This window comes from Bidens hawaiensis, unplaced genomic scaffold (genome assembly GCF_021521415.1).
Source record: "Bidens hawaiensis isolate Kalapana, Puna unplaced genomic scaffold, B.hawaiensis_p1.1 tig00019696_1, whole genome shotgun sequence".
Taxonomy (NCBI): domain Eukaryota; kingdom Viridiplantae; phylum Streptophyta; class Magnoliopsida; order Asterales; family Asteraceae; genus Bidens; species Bidens hawaiensis.
The window spans coordinates 167,583-187,985 of NW_027492994.1; the positions used below are offsets into that span (position 1 = coordinate 167,583).

The 20,403-nt window shown below is 38.7% G+C and overlaps 1 protein-coding gene across 1 annotated transcript in view; it reads left to right on the plus strand.

Annotated features, from left to right (window-relative positions):
- LOC143559096 (F-box/FBD/LRR-repeat protein At1g13570-like) overlaps positions 1-19,486 on the plus strand; it is a 31,366-nt gene extending 11,880 nt beyond the window's left edge. Inside the window, exons 4-7 of the mRNA XM_077047783.1 lie at positions 18,049-18,645; positions 18,719-18,826; positions 18,906-19,064; positions 19,208-19,486. Of these exons, the coding sequence (XP_076903898.1) occupies positions 18,049-18,645; positions 18,719-18,826; positions 18,906-19,064; positions 19,208-19,486 (1,143 nt within the window). The remainder of the gene's footprint in view (positions 1-18,048; positions 18,646-18,718; positions 18,827-18,905; positions 19,065-19,207) is intronic.
- The last annotated feature ends 917 nt before the right edge of the window (positions 19,487-20,403 follow it).

Here is a 20,403-nt window from a genome sequence, read left to right on the forward strand (position 1 = left end):
GGTTACAAGAAGAAAAGAATAAGTTTAAAGCTGCTGAATCAAGTCATGTATCCACTACTGATAAAAAGCGCAAACGTGCTTTGGATGGTATGTGTAACATCTGCCCTGATCCGACCCGACCCAGGTACCCGTTTCTCTGACCCGATCTCTTTCTTTTATGATTTAATATTTATTTATACTTATATTTTACTTTTAATAATAATAATATACTTTTCCTTCCCGCCTCTTTCTCTCTCTTTCTTTCCGCCGTCCCGTCCCTCTCCTTCTCTCTTTCCGCCTTCTTTTCCCTCTTGTCGCCGTCCCGCCCTTACGCCTTGTTTCCCTCTTTTTCTTCTAACTCTTTGCTTGTCCTTTGTTCCTTCCCGCCTAAGGTTGTCTGCGCAGCTCCACGCGCCAGACTCCCTTACAAGGAATCCTGCGTGAAGACCACCTGTTTCAGCGATACGCGAGACGAACTCTTCTCGCAGCGCGCTAAGAATTGTAATTCTTCTCGCAGCGCGCGAAGTTCTTCTCGCAGCGCGCTAAGGATCGTAGTTCATCCCTCGACGCGCGAAGAATTATAGTTCTTCCCGCGGCGCGCTAGGAATTTTAGTTCCTCCCGCGGCGCGCTAAGAAATGTGATTCTTTCCGCGGCGCGCTTAGAAATGTAGTTCTTTCCGCGACGCGTTAAGGTTAGTTCTGTCTGCCTTCGCGCTCGCGCTCTCTTGACCTTCTGTGTCAGCCTTCTCGCGCTAAACCCTTTGAGTTTTCTTCTGCTTAATCTAGCCGTTGCTTTTGAGTTGTCTTATCTTTTGTGCTGTTGACCTAATCTGCTTTATGTCTGAAAAGTTACTTTCGGCGCAGCATGCGCGCCAACCCCATTGGTTGGCAGATAAAGTGACTGACATTATCTTTGGAGATCTGCTTTTTCCATGCCTGACCTGTACCTTTATCTGAACCGCCCATGCCTTTTTTACTGTTCCCTGACAGCTTTATCTTGCCTCTGCAGCTGCCATATCTTTCCATATCTTTTGCTTTTGGATTCTTATGCTTTTTGATATCTTTTGCTTGATCCTGTTAAAGATCCTTTCCCCTTTTTCTAGGGATTGTGTTTCCTAGGGTTTTCCTATAAATAATAATAATATTTTTCCTAACACTGCACACACAAAACACTTAATCTCTCCTGTTTTCCTTGCTCTCTGCCGCCTCCCTCTCTGCCTCCGTCTTCCTCCCTGTTCTGCCCTGCTTTTCCGGTAATATATATATATTATATATAATAATTTACTTATTAATTATGCTAACTTATAATCAAGACTTAAAACAAATCATTAAAACAATAATCTTATTTATAGGTTAACTTGTGCTTGTTTAAAGTTGGTTCTTGCTTTATCTTACACCGCATCGTTTATCAAGTGAGTAATCTCGTACCTAATCCCTTTTTGCTTTTAATGTTTTGGGATGTTCATGTGTTCATACAAACTTAAGAGTCTTAAACTGTTTATGAACTTTAGTCGCGCAGTATCCCATGTGTTGAGGACGTAGACTTGGCTGTTTATTTGTATGTGTGGATCATTAACCGTCTTGTCGGTCTATTCCGCAGTTCTCATGGTACCATTAGATGAACACGGGAGAACTATCGTTTATGATTTTCTCTTTTGTTTACACATGCACAGTTTGTCTTGTTTGTGAGCTCAATTGTGAGCACTGGCAGTCTTATGAATCTTAGAGTTGGTCCCGATCAGATTACACCCTTGTTGAAAACCAGACATACACATGTTGCGCGCAGATTTATGGTTATCTATGTATTGTATTAAACTTGATTTCTCACCAACACGCAAGTGTTTGACGTTTTATTTTAACACATGTTCAGGTTTGCAGTAGCTGTTTTGGAGCTTGTGGACACATAGGAAGTTTTCTTTATTTTGGACCTAGATTAAAATGTATCAAGACAAGTTTTTGCTGTTCGAATATTATGATTTATAATATATTGATTTATGATGATTTATGTTATCTTGTGTTTACCCTGCGCGTGCGCGAATGAATGTATTTATTAAATATTGACACCCAATAGTTTCACGAGTAATGAAACAATATGTGGCGCCCCGATGTATAATCCGCCTTTGGTCGGGGTGTTACAGATTGGTATCAGAGCTCGTTGACTTTAGGATAGGTGGTTAGACGTAACGGCCTAGAATACCTAAGAGTCCCTTCTCGCGCATGAGAGAAATCTCATGTTTGCGCGCTTATTGTTAATTACTCGTTATTTATGAATATGCTCGCGCTTGCGCAGTATATGATTTTATGTTTTATTTCGCGATATTTCGATTTTTTGTTGAATTTCGATTTTTATTGATTTTTCTTACATATTCGTTTGTTGGGTTTGAAAATCCGAAAAGTCATGGTGATACATGAATAGTTGATTTTCAATTTCCATTTACGATTATGTTCTGAGGTTGGAGACTTGAAAAGTCATGGTGATACATGAATTGTCAACCTCCAATACTCATTTTCTTGTATATTTTATATTGAAGATTGAAAAGTCATGGTGATACATGAATCGTCAATCTCCAATACTTGTTTGCTCGTATATTTTAAATTGGGAATTCGGAAAGTCATGGTGATACATGAATTGTCGATTCTTGATTCGAATTTGCTACCTTTATTAAGTCTGCATTTAGGGTCATTTATTTTACTTTAACTTTTGATAGTATCTAACTCCGTGAAACCAAGCTTTTCGAGGTTATACTTTGCGCTAAAACCAAGATATTAACTAAAAATTAAAATTTTTATAGAATGCCTCCGCTATCTCGCCGATTTCAGAGAAGAGAAGCCTCGCGCATGCGTAGACAGCAACGTTCCCAGGAAATGGCCGCCGCAATAGCCCAAGCCTTGAGCCAAAATAATACCTCCAGTTACAACATTAAATCCTTTAACGCGGGTAACCCTCCAAAGTTCACAGGTCTTGAAGGAGCCACCGTGATGCTCCAGTGGCTTGAGAAAATAGAAAACGCTTTCCTCCACACCCAATGCCCCTCAGACAGACGAACCCTATATGCTTCCAGTGTCCTGGAATCTAGAGCGCTTACATGGTGGAATGGAGTAGCTCATGCGCGTGGCGCAGAAGCTGCTTCCAGCATGCTCTGGGAGGAATTTAAGGAAATTCTGACGCGAGAATTCTGCCCTCCCAACGAAGTTAAGCGCCTGGAGGAAGAATTCTGGAACTTGAAGCAATACAGCGGTGAAGCGCGCGAGTACGCGACGCGCTTCCATGAACTAAGCCTGCTTGTCCCTCACCTTGTTACCCCTTCCCGCCGAGCCATAGAGAAATTCCTTGGGGGTCTCCCCATGGAAATTCAAGATTCTGTATGGGCCAGAAACCCAGTAACCCTCTCTGACGCCATTGAGTTGGCCGCTGTGCTCAGCGACAACCATGTCAGAGCAGGAACCCTGTTCCTGCGGGGAGCTGAGAAGACCAAACTCACCAAGACTGCCCCTGAACCAACAGAAACCAAACCTGAACCCTCGAACCGTAACAACCTCAAGCGCAGGCGCAAGGCCTATGCGCTTACCAACCCGCCCATTGCCCAGCAACCCATTTATCAACCTCCAGTTTACGCGCCTAACCCACTGACAGCCTACCCAACACCTCCTGTAGTCCACAACTATGCCTTAACCAATCCAGCACTCCCTGCCCCGCCAACTAAGAAACCTTACACAGGAAACCATCCCTTTTGCCCAACCTGTAGATTTCACCACACAACCCAAACCCCGTGTCGACTTTGTAACCAATGTGGCCGTACTGGTCACACTGCTGAAAACTGTAGAGTCCTTCCCGCCAATCCAATTGCGCCAACACCACCAGTCTACCCGCAGAACCCACAACCAACCTACCAAAACCCACGACCCAGATCGTGCTTTAACTGCGGTGATCCCAGTCATTTCCGGAACGCGTGCCCAAGACTACAAGTGCAAATCACGCAAGCGAATCCGGTGAACCAGATTTCAAACCAAGTGACGCGTGGACGAGCTTTTAACATAACCGCGCACCAAGCGCAAGCGAATAATGACGTAGTTAATGGTACATTTTTGCTTAACGGATTTTATGCTTCTATACTTTTTGATACTGGCGCCGATCGAAGTTTTATCTCTCGCGCCTTCGAGCAGAAGCTTGCGCGACCGCGCAGCGATTTAAAAGAAGATTTTTCAGTTGAATTGGCTAATGGTGAAATTATTTTAATAAACTCAGTGATTAAAGATTGCACGCTTAACCTTAACGAAAACGATTTTCTAATCGACCTCATCCCCATGCCTCTTGGAAGCTTTGATGTCATTATTGGTATGGACTGGCTTTCGAAGAATCGCGCCGAAGTTATTTGCGCCAAGAAGATGGTTCGCATACCTCGAGAAAATGGTGATCTTCACATCTACGGCGAAAAACCCTCCCGCGGTCTTAAGCTTATGTCCTGCGCCGAAGCCCAAAGACTCATGCGGAAGAAGTGTATTGCATTCTTAGCCCATGTGGTTAAACCCGATGAAGGAAAGAAGAAGCTTCGCGATATCCCTGTTGTGCGTGATTTCCCTGAAGTTTTTCCTGATGATCTTCCTGGTATCCCTCCCGCTCGTGAAGTCGAGTTTCGTGTTGATCTTGTCCCTGGTGCTTCCCCCGTAGCTAAATCTCCTTATCGTCTTGCACCCGCTGAGATGCAAGAATTGGCCAGCCAACCTCAAGAGTTGACTGCTAAAGGATTCATTCGCCCTAGCTCTTCGCCCTGGGGTGCTCCGGTGTTGTTCGTTAAAAAGAAAGATGGATCGTTTCGCATGTGTATCGATTACCGCGAGTTGAACAAACTCACCATTAAAAACCGGTATCCCTTACCGCGTATTGACGACCTCTTTGATCAACTCCAAGGTGCCTCTTGTTTTTCCAAGATTGATCTCCGCTCTGGCTATCACCAGTTGCGCATCCGCGATGAAGATGTTCCGAAGACTGCTTTTCGAACTCGTTATGGCCATTTTGAATTCTTGGTCATGTCCTTCGGTTTAACCAACGCACCCGCCGTTTTCATGGATCTAATGAATCGGGTGTGTAGGCCTTTCTTGGATAAATTCGTGATCGTGTTTATCGATGATGTTCTGGTGTATTCTAAGACCAAGGCCGAGCATGAGCAACATCTCCGATTGGTATTGCAAAAGCTTAGAGCCGAGCAGCTCTATGCTAAGCTTTCCAAGTGTGAATTCTGGTCTGATGAAGTACAGTTTCTTGGCCATGTTGTGAACAAGATGGGTATTCATGTCGACCCATCCAAAATTGAAGCAATCAAGAACTGGATTACGCCATCCTCTCCTTCCGAAATCCGTTCCTTTCTGGGCTTAGCTGGTTATTACCGGCGCTTCATTTCGAACTTCTCGAAAATCGCTTTGCCTTTAACAGCTCTAACGCACAAAGGTAAACCGTATATTTGGGGCTCGAAGCAAGAAGAAGCCTTTCTGACGCTCAAGCGTTTGTTGTGTGAAGCTCCTGTTCTTGCGCTACCTGAGGGTAATGATGATTTTGTCGTGTATTGCGATGCATCCAACCAAGGTCTCGGTTGTGTTCTTATGCAACGAGGCAAGGTTATCGCTTACGCATCAAGGCAACTCAAGATTCATGAAAAGAATTATACAACTCACGACCTCGAACTTGGTGCAGTTGTTTTTGCCTTGAAGATCTGGAGACACTACCTTTATGGTACTAAGTGTATCCTCTACACTGACCATAAAAGCCTTCAGCATATCTTTGATCAGAAGGAACTTAACATGAGGCAACGCCGATGGAACGAACTCATCAGCGATTACGATTGTGAGATCCGGTATCATCCTGGTAAGGCTAATGTGGTAGCCGATGCGCTCAGCCGAAAACCCTGCCAACTTAACTGTATCTTGCCGCGCACCCAGCTTCACTTCGCGCCGATTCAAAGCAACCTTGAATCGCGTATTCGTGACGCGCAGCGCGCATCCATCAGTAATGGTAACCTTCGCGCCGAGTTAGCGTGTGGCGCGGAAGCACATTTTGTGCCTAATCTGAGTGGAATTCTCTGCTATCTCAATCGCATCTGGATTCCCTTTGATGAGAATCTTCGCGCTGATATCCTGAGTGAAGCGCACAAATCTCGATATTCTATTCATCCCGGCGCTGATAAGATGTACAAGGATTTGCGCATTACTTATTGGTGGCCCGGTATGAAAAAGGATATTGCTGTGTTCGTAGCTAAATGTCTGACTTGTTCTAAAGTAAAAGCTGAACACCAACGCCCATCTGGTTTGCTCGAACAACCAGAAATTCCTACGTGGAAATGGGAATGTGTAGCGATGGACTTTATTACCAAGTTACCTTTGACAGCAAGCAAACATGATAGCATTTGGGTAATAGTGGATCGTTTGACTAAGTCTGCTCACTTTCTGCCCATTCGTGAAAACTACCGTGTTGAGCAACTCGCGCAGCTTTATGTCAAGGAAATTGTCTGCCGCCATGGTACTCCTTTGAGCATCATATCCGATCGCGATGGCCGTTTTATATCCCGCTTTTGGAAATCTCTCCAATCTGCGTTAGGAACTCGCTTGGACATGAGTACGGCATATCATCCTCAGACTGACGGACAGTCTGAGCGAACTATTCAAACTCTTGAGGATATGCTTCGATCTTGTGTTCTTGATTTTGGAGGTAATTGGGATTCGCACCTGCCTTTGATCGAGTTCTCTTATAATAACAGCTATCATTCCAGTATTGGTATGGCCCCATTTGAAGCACTTTACGGTCGTAAGTGCCGCTCCCCGATTTGTTGGAGCGAAGTGGGAGAAGCTCAAATCACAGGACCCGAACTTGTTCAAGAGACAACCGATAAAATCGCCAAGATCCGTGATCATCTGCTGACTGCCAGAAGCCGACAGAAGAGTTACGCAGATCGTAGGCGGAAGCCTCTCGAATTTCAAGTTGGTGATCTTGTTCTCCTCAAAGTGTCGCCTTGGAAGGGTGTTGTCCGCTTTGGGAAGAAAGGTAAGCTTGCTCCTCGTTATGTTGGTCCATTCAAGATTCTCGCGCGTGTGGGAAAAGTTGCCTACAGACTTGACCTGCCGCCCGCGCTCAGTAATGTGCATCCAACGTTCCATGTATCCAATCTCAAGAAGTGTTTAGCTGACGAGAACCTTCACATTCCACTTGATGAAGTTCAAGTTGATGAAACTATGCATTTCGTTGAGAAGCCTGTTGAGATTATGGATCGCGAGGTTAAGCAAACCAAGCGCAGTCGTATCCCTATTGTTAAAATTCGCTGGGAGTCCAAGCGCGGAGCCGAGTTTACATGGGAAAGGGAAGATCAAATGAAGATCAAGTACCCGCACCTGTTCTCTGCGCAACCTACTTCGAGATAAATTTCGGGACGAAATTTCTTAAAGTAGGGGAGACTGTAACATCTGCCCTGATCCGACCCGACCCAGGTACCCGTTTCTCTGACCCGATCTCTTTCTTTTATGATTTAATATTTATTTATACTTATATTTTACTTTTAATAATAATAATATACTTTTCCTTCCCGCCTCTTTCTCTCTCTTTCTTTCCGCCGTCCCGTCCCTCTCCTTCTCTCTTTCCGCCTTCTTTTCCCTCTTGTCGCCGTCTCGCCCTTACGCCTTGTTTCCCTCTTTTTCTTCTAACTCTTTGCTTGTCCTTTGTTCCTTCCCGCCTAAGGTTGTCTGCGCAGCTCCACGCGCCAGACTCCCTTACAAGGAATCCTGCGTGAAGACCACCTGTTTCAGCGATACGCGAGACGAACTCTTCTCGCAGCGCGCTAAGAATTGTAATTCTTCTCGCAGCGCGCGAAGTTCTTCTCGCAGCGCGCTAAGGATCGTAGTTCATCCCTCGACGCGCGAAGAATTATAGTTCTTCCCGCGGCGCGCTAGGAATTTTAGTTCCTCCCGCGGCGCGCTAAGAAATGTGATTCTTCCCGCGGCGCGCTTAGAAATGTAGTTCTTTCCGCGACGCGTTAAGGTTAGTTCTGTCTGCCTTCGCGCTCGCGCTCTCTTGACCTTCTGTGTCAGCCTTCTCGCGCTAAACCCTTTGAGTTTTCTTCTGCTTAATCTAGCCGTTGCTTTTGAGTTGTCTTATCTTTTGTGCTGTTGACCTAATCTGCTTTATGTCTGAAAAGTTACTTTCGGCGCAGCATGCGCGCCAACCCCATTGGTTGGCAGATAAAGTGACTGACATTATCTTTGGAGATCTGCTTTTTCCATGCCTGACCTGTACCTTTATCTGAACCGCCCATGCCTTTTTTACTGTTCCCTGACAGCTTTATCTTGCCTCTGCAGCTGCCATATCTTTCCATATCTTTTGCTTTTGGATTCTTATGCTTTTTGATATCTTTTGCTTGATCCTGTTAAAGATCCTTTCCCCTTTTTCTAGGGATTGTGTTTCCTAGGGTTTTCCTATAAATAATAATAATATTTTTCCTAACACTGCACACACAAAACACTTAATCTCTCCTGTTTTCCTTGCTCTCTGCCGCCTCCCTCTCTGCCTCCGTCTTCCTCCCTGTTCTGCCCTGCTTTTCCGGTAATATATATATATTATATATAATAATTTACTTATTAATTATGCTAACTTATAATCAAGACTTAAAACAAATCATTAAAACAATAATCTTATTTATAGGTTAACTTGTGCTTGTTTAAAGTTGGTTCTTGCTTTATCTTACACCGCATCGTTTATCAAGTGAGTAATCTCGTACCTAATCCCTTTTTGCTTTTAATGTTTTGGGATGTTCATGTGTTCATACAAACTTAAGAGTCTTAAACTGTTTATGAACTTTAGTCGCGCAGTATCCCATGTGTTGAGGACGTAGACTTGGCTGTTTATTTGTATGTGTGGATCATTAACCGTCTTGTCGGTCTATTCCGCAGTTCTCATGGTACCATTAGATGAACACGGGAGAACTATCGTTTATGATTTTCTCTTTTGTTTACACATGCACAGTTTGTCTTGTTTGTGAGCTCAATTGTGAGCACTGGCAGTCTTATGAATCTTAGAGTTGGTCCCGATCAGATTACACCCTTGTTGAAAACCAGACATACACATGTTGCGCGCAGATTTATGGTTATCTATGTATTGTATTAAACTTGATTTCTCACCAACACGCAAGTGTTTGACGTTTTATTTTAACACATGTTCAGGTTTGCAGTAGCTGTTTTGGAGCTTGTGGACACATAGGAAGTTTTCTTTATTTTGGACCTAGATTAAAATGTATCAAGACAAGTTTTTGCTGTTCGAATATTATGATTTATAATATATTGATTTATGATGATTTATGTTATCTTGTGTTTACCCTGCGCGTGCGCGAATGAATGTATTTATTAAATATTGACACCCAATAGTGTCACGAGTAATGAAACAATATGTGGCGCCCCGATGTATAATCCGCCTTTGGTCGGGGTGTTACAGTATGTTCAGCATAACGTAAAGAAGATGAACAAGATGATCGAGACCTTTCGTTATCATGAACAAGAGGAAGTCAAATTAGCAAGGGATCGAGCATCGGCATACCAAATGAAGAAGTACAAGCCAGCTAAAGATGTGAAAGGAGATATGGTGGCATGGCAATATGATTCAGATCTTAAGGTATATATCGTGAAGTGGGAGCATGGTATTTATTATTTTAAACGCCCACACGATATCTTATCTATGCCCAGATGGGACGTGAGAACCCTAGCCAATCGACTGTTTGTGAATCGTGGGGACGATAAATGGGCTAGTTGGTTCTATAAGCAGTTATTACATGAAACCCGGTTTGGTTTCAAGTTTTTCAAGCCTCAGGTGCCAACTCATAAGTACATTGATGAGATTAATACTCGCACTGGCTGGAGGAAGTTAATTTTACAAGTCAAGCCGCCTAAGACTATGAAGAGGGTTCCTATGAAGATATTTCCTCAGAGTCTTTTCACCTTGTTTAATTATTGGTACTATGACAATATTACAGGTGAAACGGTGATTGTTTATGGTCACGGTTCAAACACGAAGACTATACGTGTTATTGATCCGATGTGGCTAGTCAACCTATCGGAGTCTGACAACGATGCGCTATTTACAAGTCAGATCAGATTTGCTAATGTAAGAGATTATGAACTTGCTATGCAGTTTCAGAAGGTTGTTAGAGTCTGTTATGCATACAAGATTCATAGTTGTGTTGACTGGAAGACGAAGATGTTTCAGTGTTAAAGTAGATAAAGAGCTCGAGACGAGGGGGAGTTTGTTGATACATGCTTTGTACGTCTCGGTCTTTATCAGGGCATTAATGTAATAAGTCTAAAGTATAGGGGTCTTAATGTAAATATGGCTAAATGGGTCATTCGCTCTAATGTAAGTTACATTCGTTACCCCGTAACGAATGTAACACATTCGTCTAATGTACGTCCCATTCGTTAACCCTATTTAACGAATGAGGGCCATTCGCTATCATTTAAAGTATAACGAATAAGTATGTTTATTCGTTAAAGTATCTGTAACGAATGACACATTCGTTAAGTGTTAACTTAACGAATGTGGTCATCCCCTATAAATACCCTGTAACTTATCATTAATGTAACAGTTCTGATATTTAGCTAACTTCTCTCTCGTTACTCTGTCCGATTGTCCTCTCAATACACACATTACACACACATAACGTATACCGAGACTAATTGTATACTGAAATCAACATGTATCGTTGTAATCACAAGGTCTAGATCCGTTCCAAGCTCTATCAGCATGGGTCAATAATATGAGAACCCTATACAAGGAGATACGCGGGACCTCTCCGAGCACGAATGCGCACATAAACAAGTAAGCACATAACAAGTACATTTGATTAATCACACACAATTACACGTTTGCTATTGTTTGATATAGTTTGATATATATATATATATATATATATATATATAATTTGATATATGCATATGTCCCCAAAATGTTTTAGAAAACTGAGTAAAATAGGGGAATGATAAAACTCACCTTAGATTAATGGCAAGCGAATATAAATACGAATAAGCGAGTTAACGAATAAGCGAGTCGTTCACTACACATCAAACTATATAAACAGATCAGAACTTGAAACTTTGATATACGATAATATAAGTAAAAAGGAACTCATTTCCGCTGGAATAAACCCAAACGGGCGTTTGGAACTTAAGTTATGTTAAATTAAAGATTTAAGCGAGCTGGTACTGACCAGAATCCGAACAGCGAGTCGGAAGTCGGGTTTTGGTCAGTAGCCTTAAAATTTTGTTACAAGAATAAAAGTCTTCTGGATCGAACGTTGAATCCGAACAAAAGTATGAGAAAACGTAAAGTCAAACTTGTTGACTGATTTGCCCTTTAACGAGTTTTAAACGAATTGACCAGTCAACACCCTTTAACCACCGAAATTGATTGATGGTTATTGACTAGGGAATATATATGAACGATTTCTATGTTTACAATTTACCCGGAAAGTGAAAGGATCAACAGATACGATGAGTCAAAGATCCTAAAGCAAGCAAAGTCAAACGAACGAACTTGTATCTTCAACAAAGAAGCAAAAACCGAGAAGTTTGAAGAAGGTCAGAGTTAGGTGACGGTCGAGCATGCAAATTTAGGGTTTAGGGAAGTTTATGGCAGAAGAAATAAGGGTTGTTTATATAGAAAACACTAAAACGAACTAATTATGGTTAAGTTACTCGTTTAGGAAACCGAATATATATTTAATGACTAAATCAATGAAATAAGCTGTAGATTTCATTCTTGATCAAGGGGTTATGTATATGGACATGTATTTTAGTTATATTAGTTTTCTTGGACCTTATTCACTCGATTTATGCCTAAAATAAACTATTTCGGTCCAAAAACGAACTAGGAAATAATCAAAAACGAAACAGGCTGTGCAGGTGGGTAGAGGCGCTACACAACGGGCTTGGGCACCCCCATCGTGCGACGCTCTGGCCTAGGAGGGGTGGAGTCTGGATTTTGGCAACTTTGGTCCTTTTACTTTCATAAATGCTTAAATATTGATATTTTAAAAGTTAAATTCAAGAATAAACCACTTAAAGATTATAAAGGGTATAATTTGAAAATAGAATTCTTAAATACTTATATATACTTGATATTATTACTAACAAGGATCCGAATAAGTTCCCGGGTCATGTTATATGTAAACGAATACGAGTTTGAAAAACCCGAGATGTTACCATATGTTTAAAAGTCGATCAATTTTCTTAAAATCAATCCATTTATCTATTATTATTATTACTATTATTTTGTAAAGTCATATTAATTATAAATATATGCTTTAAATCTATTCATTTATTTTTTCGGTTAATTTAGTAAACTATATATATGTTTAAATGTAAGGATAGTATATAAACCAATCACTTTCATATAACAAAGTTTATCATATTTAATTTCTCGCCTTTATTTTGGAACTTAAACTTGATTGTTACGGGTGTTTCCGTTTAAACCGGGATGTTACAGGCAGGGTAATTAACATAAAAGAAAATAATAATAATAATAATGAACCTAGCTAGCACATTAGATAGTAACCTAGATAGGTACATGGAAGTTATGCAAAACTGAAACAAGAAATTGGAGTTGATGAAATTAGAAACAAGAAATTGGTAGTTATGCTGCAATAATAATAATAATAATAATAATAATAATAATAAACCTAGCTAGCACATTAGATAGTAACCTAGATAGGTACATGGTAGTTATGCAAAACTAAAACAAGAAATTGGAGTTGATGAAATTTAAAGTATAGTCACATGGATCGTGGTAAAGAAATTGGGACGGTTCGTGCATTTCAAAAAATTGGTAAGAGGGCCGGTAAGTTCATTCGAAACGCCAGGTGTACCATATAGTTTGGTATATCGTATCATATACAAAACAATTTAAATATATTTTTAATAAATTTTATAAGTTTCTAACAACATAAGTTAATTAAGTTATAACTTTATATAAGCTTTATTTATGGTTTAATCTATAAATAACATCTATGTACAAAGTTAAAGGTAAACTTCAATAAAAACTCAACTTCAAGGGTGAAAAGTGTAATTTTTAAATAATAAATAGCCTCAGACGTAACCAAATTTCTAAACCTAATGCGTTTTCTTCTCCTCTGCCGTCACCGCCTCCATCCACCTTCGCACCCTCCTCAATCTACCAAATCAAGGAAGTTACTTTGTCGGATCTTCATCATGCGTAACCTGGTAAGTCTTTAATAACATTTAATATATAGAAGATGAAGTTAATTTGTGATTCAGTCAGTTAAAAAAAGTGGGAAACTGGTTTTGGGGTTTTCGGTACGCCATTTTCACAATCCCAAACACCAAAATCGTTTACCGAGAACACGAATTTGATGAAATTAGCACGCTTCCTTTATCAATCGGGTACGGCTAATTTTTCCAACCCGGATAGTGTACCACTGGCAATTGATTCGACTTAGTACCGCGATCCGCTATGGACGATCTGGATCGCATCGTGGGATGATCTGGATTTGATTCTAATACTGCTTTGTATCAATACGTTTAAGAGTATTTGAACCAACACTTATATAAATACTTTTCTGACTCTTTAAATATAGATAAATACCGATAATTTTAAAAGGTTATATATTTTGTAAAAAGGTATAAGTATTCACGTAAAAAAAGGGTTGAGTGTATTCTCCTTTTAATGAGTTTTTTAATTAACAATTTTTCTGTATTTGATGAACGATTACCTCAGACCTAGAGTTCGAGAATAATGGTTTAATAATTTATCTAGACTATTTGAACCTATTAGGCCAAAGCATGCCACACAAAACGTTATACGAACTAAAGCAATCATTTTGAATAATGGTTTAATAATTTATTTAGATCGAACGATCTAGCTTCAGACCTTTACTCCAATTTATAGCTTTAAAACTTGATAAAACATTTATTTTGATATAAAAGTCATTTTTATTCAAAATGATTGCTTTAGTTCGTATAACGTTTTGTGTGGCATGCTTTGGCCTAATAGGTTCAAATAGTCTCATCAAGCTCTCCAGAAAAGTAAATGGGTCTTGCGGTTATCGGGATTTATACGAATTACTTTCCTTAGACAAAAGGCTCGACTATCGGTATTGCCACCATTCAAGTTACTACAGGTCCGTTGCGCTTTTTTGTTTTATCATCTATGTTATGTTTCTTTTTCATGAAGAAACATATATATATTATAAATATCTTTCATATAAATATTTATGTTTCTTTCTCTAAAATGAATCGTCTATTGACAACAACATTTGTATGTAAAACTTTACATTTCTTAATAATAAAGAAACTTTATTTTTGTAAACCTTTACTTATTAAAAGCTTAAATATATTTATAAAAAATTTTCAAGGTTTAGGCTATATCCTAGACTATGGTCTAAACTATATATTGAAGTGACTTAAGCATAACTCCCACCTTAAAATGGGTATAATGCTTAAGGAAGAACAACAACACTTCGACTCGTGTAGGGTGCTGTCAGGGTATGAAACGTTAGAAGAACACCTGAATGGCGTCGGTATGGCTTGAACTTCAAGAAAGAGAGTGTTTTGGTGTTTGGGATGCCAAAAATAGCAGCCCATGGCCGTTCAGACCGTCGCTTGCCACCATTCATTTTTTTGATGACACATGTACTTTCGTGTTGACATGTGGCGAAACATGTCATTCCATCTGATTAGTCATCAGTCATGTGTAATTTATCTCATTAGTCATCAGCTACGTGTCCTTTTGTGAGCCTTTTATATTTTTATTTTAGGTAAATGACTAACTGGTCCCACAACTTTCTAAATTGTCAAAATTAGTATGGAAATTTTCAGGATGTTACACCAATTCTTTGATTAATGTAGCATATACTTGTCAAAAGAATGTTATCTCCATAAGGACAAGTGATTATACTTGTCAAAAGAAGGTTATCTATATCATGACAAGTTTGCATAAGTTGTTCCCACTCATCTTGAGGTAGGTGTATTAATCCACTTAGTTGATGATGAAGAGAGTTGCATTATAATGTTTGCAACAACCCATATATGTATTTCATTGACGTAAAGACTAAGTGTTCTTAACCTTCAGTTTAGAACTTTCATGTTGTTTCATGAACATGTAGGTCAGTGTTTAGAAGTTTTGATTTAATGTCCATCTATTGTGGCTCTAAACTATTATAAGCCACTAGAACAGTAATGATTTTCAAAGAGACCTTTTGTTAGAATGGTAAGAATGTTCTTTAATAATATATTCCCTATTGGGTATAACCTTTAAGAATTAGACAAATCTAATGTATTAATGTTTCCATTCAGATTCAATTTAGTTATGGACACTATTTCGGTCTTTCGGGCAATTCAACCAAATCTCAGGAGTTATTCTGATTAATGGAGTCGAGCTTATAAATAATAGTTTTATTCCATTTACAAGATTGATTGATTCTAGCTAATTCTAAGTTAGAAATAGGATCGATTAAATTTTTCAGTATTCATTTCAAATTCAGTCAGGGAGGACACATAATCATCAAAGTTAGTAGGTTTATTAGACCTAGTCCTAAATGACCTCCTGATTGAATATTGGGTTTATAATGTGCTTTCATTTTTAGGTATACTAGGAGAATTATAGATTTCTAAGTGTCTATGAGTTGATGTATAAGTGGTGTAATGGGATATTCAGAGTAAACTTTAACTAGTCTCTTCCCCCCCCCCCCCCCCCCCCGTGTACTTCTGCCAAGTCATGATAAGGACTTTTACCACTCCCATTGATGTTAGAAATCTTTAGGAATTCAGTTTGCTTAGGGTCAACGATAGATTCTAATAGAGAAATAACTTAAATATGTTTACGTCGTTAGTTTCTCTTATTGAGGATTACTTTAGTTTTGGTAAGAAATGTAAGAGTGCTCAGGTTAAGTATCACTAACACTTTGTTAGGAGCAACATTAGATTCTTGACGAGACTAGTTGTGATGGAGTAGTGTCTTGTACAAGAGGTACAAAGAGGTGTAATTTGAGGTAAGATCAAGTTGTTCTTCCCTCACCTCTTGCAACTCTTGCAAGTTACGATTAAGACATTTAACTTAAAAGAAGTAAGTCTTGTGGCAGCTAGGGTTTAATGCTAGTCCATATCATTCTTTCTAAGACAGGTTACTATGGGCGCGGTGGGCGCCGTACACCGTTGCGGGGCGCAGTGGGTGGGGGCGCGAAGCGACGACGGCGCCTTCTCTCTCTCTCTCTTCTCTCATACACACACACACATTACATATGCATTTTTATATATAACGGGGCGTCCAAGGGGCTTTAAACCATATTGGGGCGTTACGGAGAAGGGCTTCGAAGCCCCGGTGCCCTCATGGCGCTGATGTGGCACTGTGGAGGGACTTCGATGCCCCCACCATAGAGAGTAACCTTAAAACTCTCTCTCTCTCTATATATATACACACACACATCCAATGTAAAACCCTTTTATGACAATAAAGGTACTTACGTCTATCGAATACTTACCGACCATAATATTTAGTTGAGTAATGATCTATTTATAATTAGATAAATAATCGTAATGGCCATATATATGATTAATATAAATATTAATCATACAAATTTACCCATAAATTCTTCCAAAACAATTTGAATCCCCCCCCCCCCCCCCTTCTTCCCCCTTTTGCATTTTGGTCCAACCTTTGTCACTACGAAAGTTGGTTACTGTTCTATAAGGTTACGAGTTGCCCCTTTGAAAATAGTTAAAGTATTCAAACATTTTTATAACAAGCCAAAATACAAGGATATAAGAGAGATATTGAAAGAGAATAATATGATTATATTATGAAATACTTAATATATATATAGGGAGTGAAACTTAACGACCAAACTAACCTATATTAGTGGTTAATAACCATAACATAAAAACAACAATGCTGTATTTATAGCACAAAAAGAAAACCCATTAACCCTATTCATAGTCCACGTTGCTCTGTCTGGTCCCATCATGTTTGTCCTTGGCACGACACAGCCGTTTTGCCAAGTATGATTGATGGTTAACAATTTAAATGTGAAATTGGTTTGTATTATCTAATTGAAATCATAATCGGTGTTTTATTGATTGTGCTTTTGTTATATTACAAAATATGAAGGACACAAATTAAGTACCGTGAACAATGGCTCAAAAAATGGAAATGTAATAATAATAAATTGTGAATACTTGATTCTAGGTCTTTGCAACGGCTCTTTGCGTTTCTTGCATTTAGTTGTGATGTCTCCAACTCTCCAAGTAAGGTAACTATCTTTTGGTAATTTTTCCATTTATTTTATTTTTCTAACAGTTTGGTTTAGGCATCTGTCACATGGATAAGATAGCTACCGTATCTATACAAAAAAAAATACCGAAATAAAAAAGGAGTAAAACTTTAGACTATCGATTATGGTCGGTTGGTACCTGTTGATAACGGTATCATTAAAATATGGAAACCAAAGTGTGCTGAAATCAAAAACATGAAAACCGAATACCGATATTGATATGGATATCGATGATGTACCGTTGGTACTTGGTAGTGGTGTGGTTTGGCACAGTACCAGTACTACAAAAAATTTCATTCATATATATACGTTTGTGTGATATAGCTGTTTTTACTAGTTGCAACTAATGAATTGTAAGACTATATATGCAAAAGTCTTGGATTTAAGATTTAGTTGAAGATGTGAGATTTATCTTCTATTTTTTATTAATTAAGGTGGTTTACATGTATCCTATATCATCTACCAATCATACCTTACATCTTATTATTTAGTATAAATATACCATTTATAAGGGTTTTTATACATGTTGTATCTGTTTAAGAGGCATTATTAAGTATCGTCTACCAATGAGATTGGTGATCCATTGTCAAAAACAAAAACCTTTTAAACACAAAGGGTTTAGAAGTTTGAGTTCAAGTCTCCTAGAAAACTAAAATCAGGAATCCAAAAAAACAAAGTATCATCTACATTTTATTTTAAATCGATATTTACTCTTTACAGTAACTATTTTTGCAGCATTAAGCATCGTCCCCAACAAAAATAGCTCGGGATGGTAGCAAAATGTTTGCGTTCTGACAGGATAAGCAACCTTCCTTCTTCCATAATAGAAACCATCTTATCTCTTCTACCATTTAAAGAGGCAGCAAGGACAAGTATCCTTGCTAGGGAATGGAGATATTATTGGACCAAATACCCGAAACTTGAATTTGCTGCAAATCAAGTTAATTTTTTTAGTTTTGATGATGCGATTGAGGAATGCATGAATCAAGAAGATCGTAAAATTGTAAATGCTATAAACCAAGTTATGTCAATTCATCGGGGCCCAATACAGGAGTTTTCTCTATCCATGTATGCCTTGGGCCCGTGTGTTGAAGTCGATCGTATTATAGATAATTTGCCAAGGAACTACTCTACTCTCAAGAAATTAACACTTGGTATGTGTGGGTATTGTTTACCTAAATCTATTTTCTCCTTGTATAACTTAACGGACCTGTATCTCCATCACTGTCATCTTGATGTTCCGCCAACATTTAGTGGTTTTGGTAGCCTTGCAAACTTATACTTGGAGAATGTAATCATCACTAAAAAAATGCTTCTGCTTTTCCTATCAACTTGCCCATTACTTAAGACTGTCGTTCTGGTAAGTTCTTACTACAGTTTAAAACCGATCATCATGGGCTTTCATCTTATTTGAATGACGTATGTTGCTGCAGATTCCTTATCTTGAAAGCTTGCCAGACATTGATGATTTCACCGTCATCGAGTTGTTTGAGTGTTTGCCTATGATTGAAACTTTGACAATTGATCTTCTAATGTTAGAGGTAATATTATTCGCATGTGTATAGTTGATTCAACTTTGACGCTTATGGTTAATCTTTTGTTTGCTATATATGATTCAAGCATTTTGCTCCAGGCAGAGTTCCAAACAAGCTTCCAGCTGCATTAGTCCACCTTAAATACTTATGTATTACAGATACGCCTTCGTATGGCATATACAGAATTCCTTGTTATGCTTTTTTGATCAGAAGCAGCCCGAACCTGGAGAAACTTAAGCTGATGGTAAATGACATAAATCTGTCATGTGTGTATATTGTTTATTTACAAATGCATATAATAATAATAATAATAATAATAATAATAATAATAATAATAATAATAATAATAAATTAATAATAATAATGCATTACTCATGACTGTTGTAGATTTATCCTGATCTATACTTTGGGAGGTTGGATAAAGCGGAAAGTTATTCGGATATGTGGTTGGAACATTTGAATGAATTAGAGATTGAGATTTGTTCGTGGAGAAAGAATAGGTTGGATTTAGTGAAGCTTATCTTGGCTAAGTCACCTGTGTTGAAGAAGGTAAAGATACTGCTTTGGTACAATGTTACTAAGGATGAAGAGTTGGAGTTTTCTGAAATGTTTTTACGATCTCCATGTGCATCACCAGTGATTGAAGTAACTGTTGAAAGAGTTTGAGTTTTCTGAAATGTTTTACCCTTGGTTAATGTATTGGATTTTTTCGACGTAGTATTAATTTCACCTGTTGGATGTTTACAACTTTTAAAATGTTAATTGGTTTAGGAGGGTCTGTGCATTTTACATGTGATTCTACTCATTTGACCTGACTGCCTAATTTTCTTTTTTACTTCATGTAGACAGGGTCATATTGTGACTTTATGAGATGAGAAATCTTATAATACACTCATGCTTTAAGGGTCGATCTTGTACATCTGTGATTAAGCAAATTGCACATAATGATCGACGGCAAGCAATGAATTTTGTGCGCGCACCGACAACTTATTTTTACTATATATAAAGAATAATGAACAATATGAAATTTAAAATGTATGTACATTATACCAAGTATCAAGATATATACTTCTCTAAATGGTCGACGGTCTAGTTTCATGATTATTTAAAATGTGTAAATTTAAGAGTAAGATTAAAGGATTGTGTATAACAATATACGTATATTTGAGTATATATGTAATCAAGAGAGTATATTAAAATTGACTTTTAGTTGGTGCGGACTCTAAGGCTGTGTTGGGTGAACGACCAGACACGACCTAAACTATTTCTTCTTTTACATATATAAGATAGTTCGGTTATTATTTAATTATTATTTGGATTTTTATCGAAATGATCGTGAAAGCTTTCCGAATAGGTGTATGATTCGGTAAGCTTAGCCAAAGATTTTTCTACATTTACATAGTGATCTTTTGAAAATGCATAACCCGAACTCAATTTTGTCCTTGCTGGGGAGCCCAACCCAAGTGACTGTTTATTGAGATTGATTATCTTTTACCATTACTTGCTTCACTTTATTTATTTAGCTAAATATCATTTCAACCCCCCCCCCCCCTCCCCCTATTTGGATTTGAACAAACGATGAA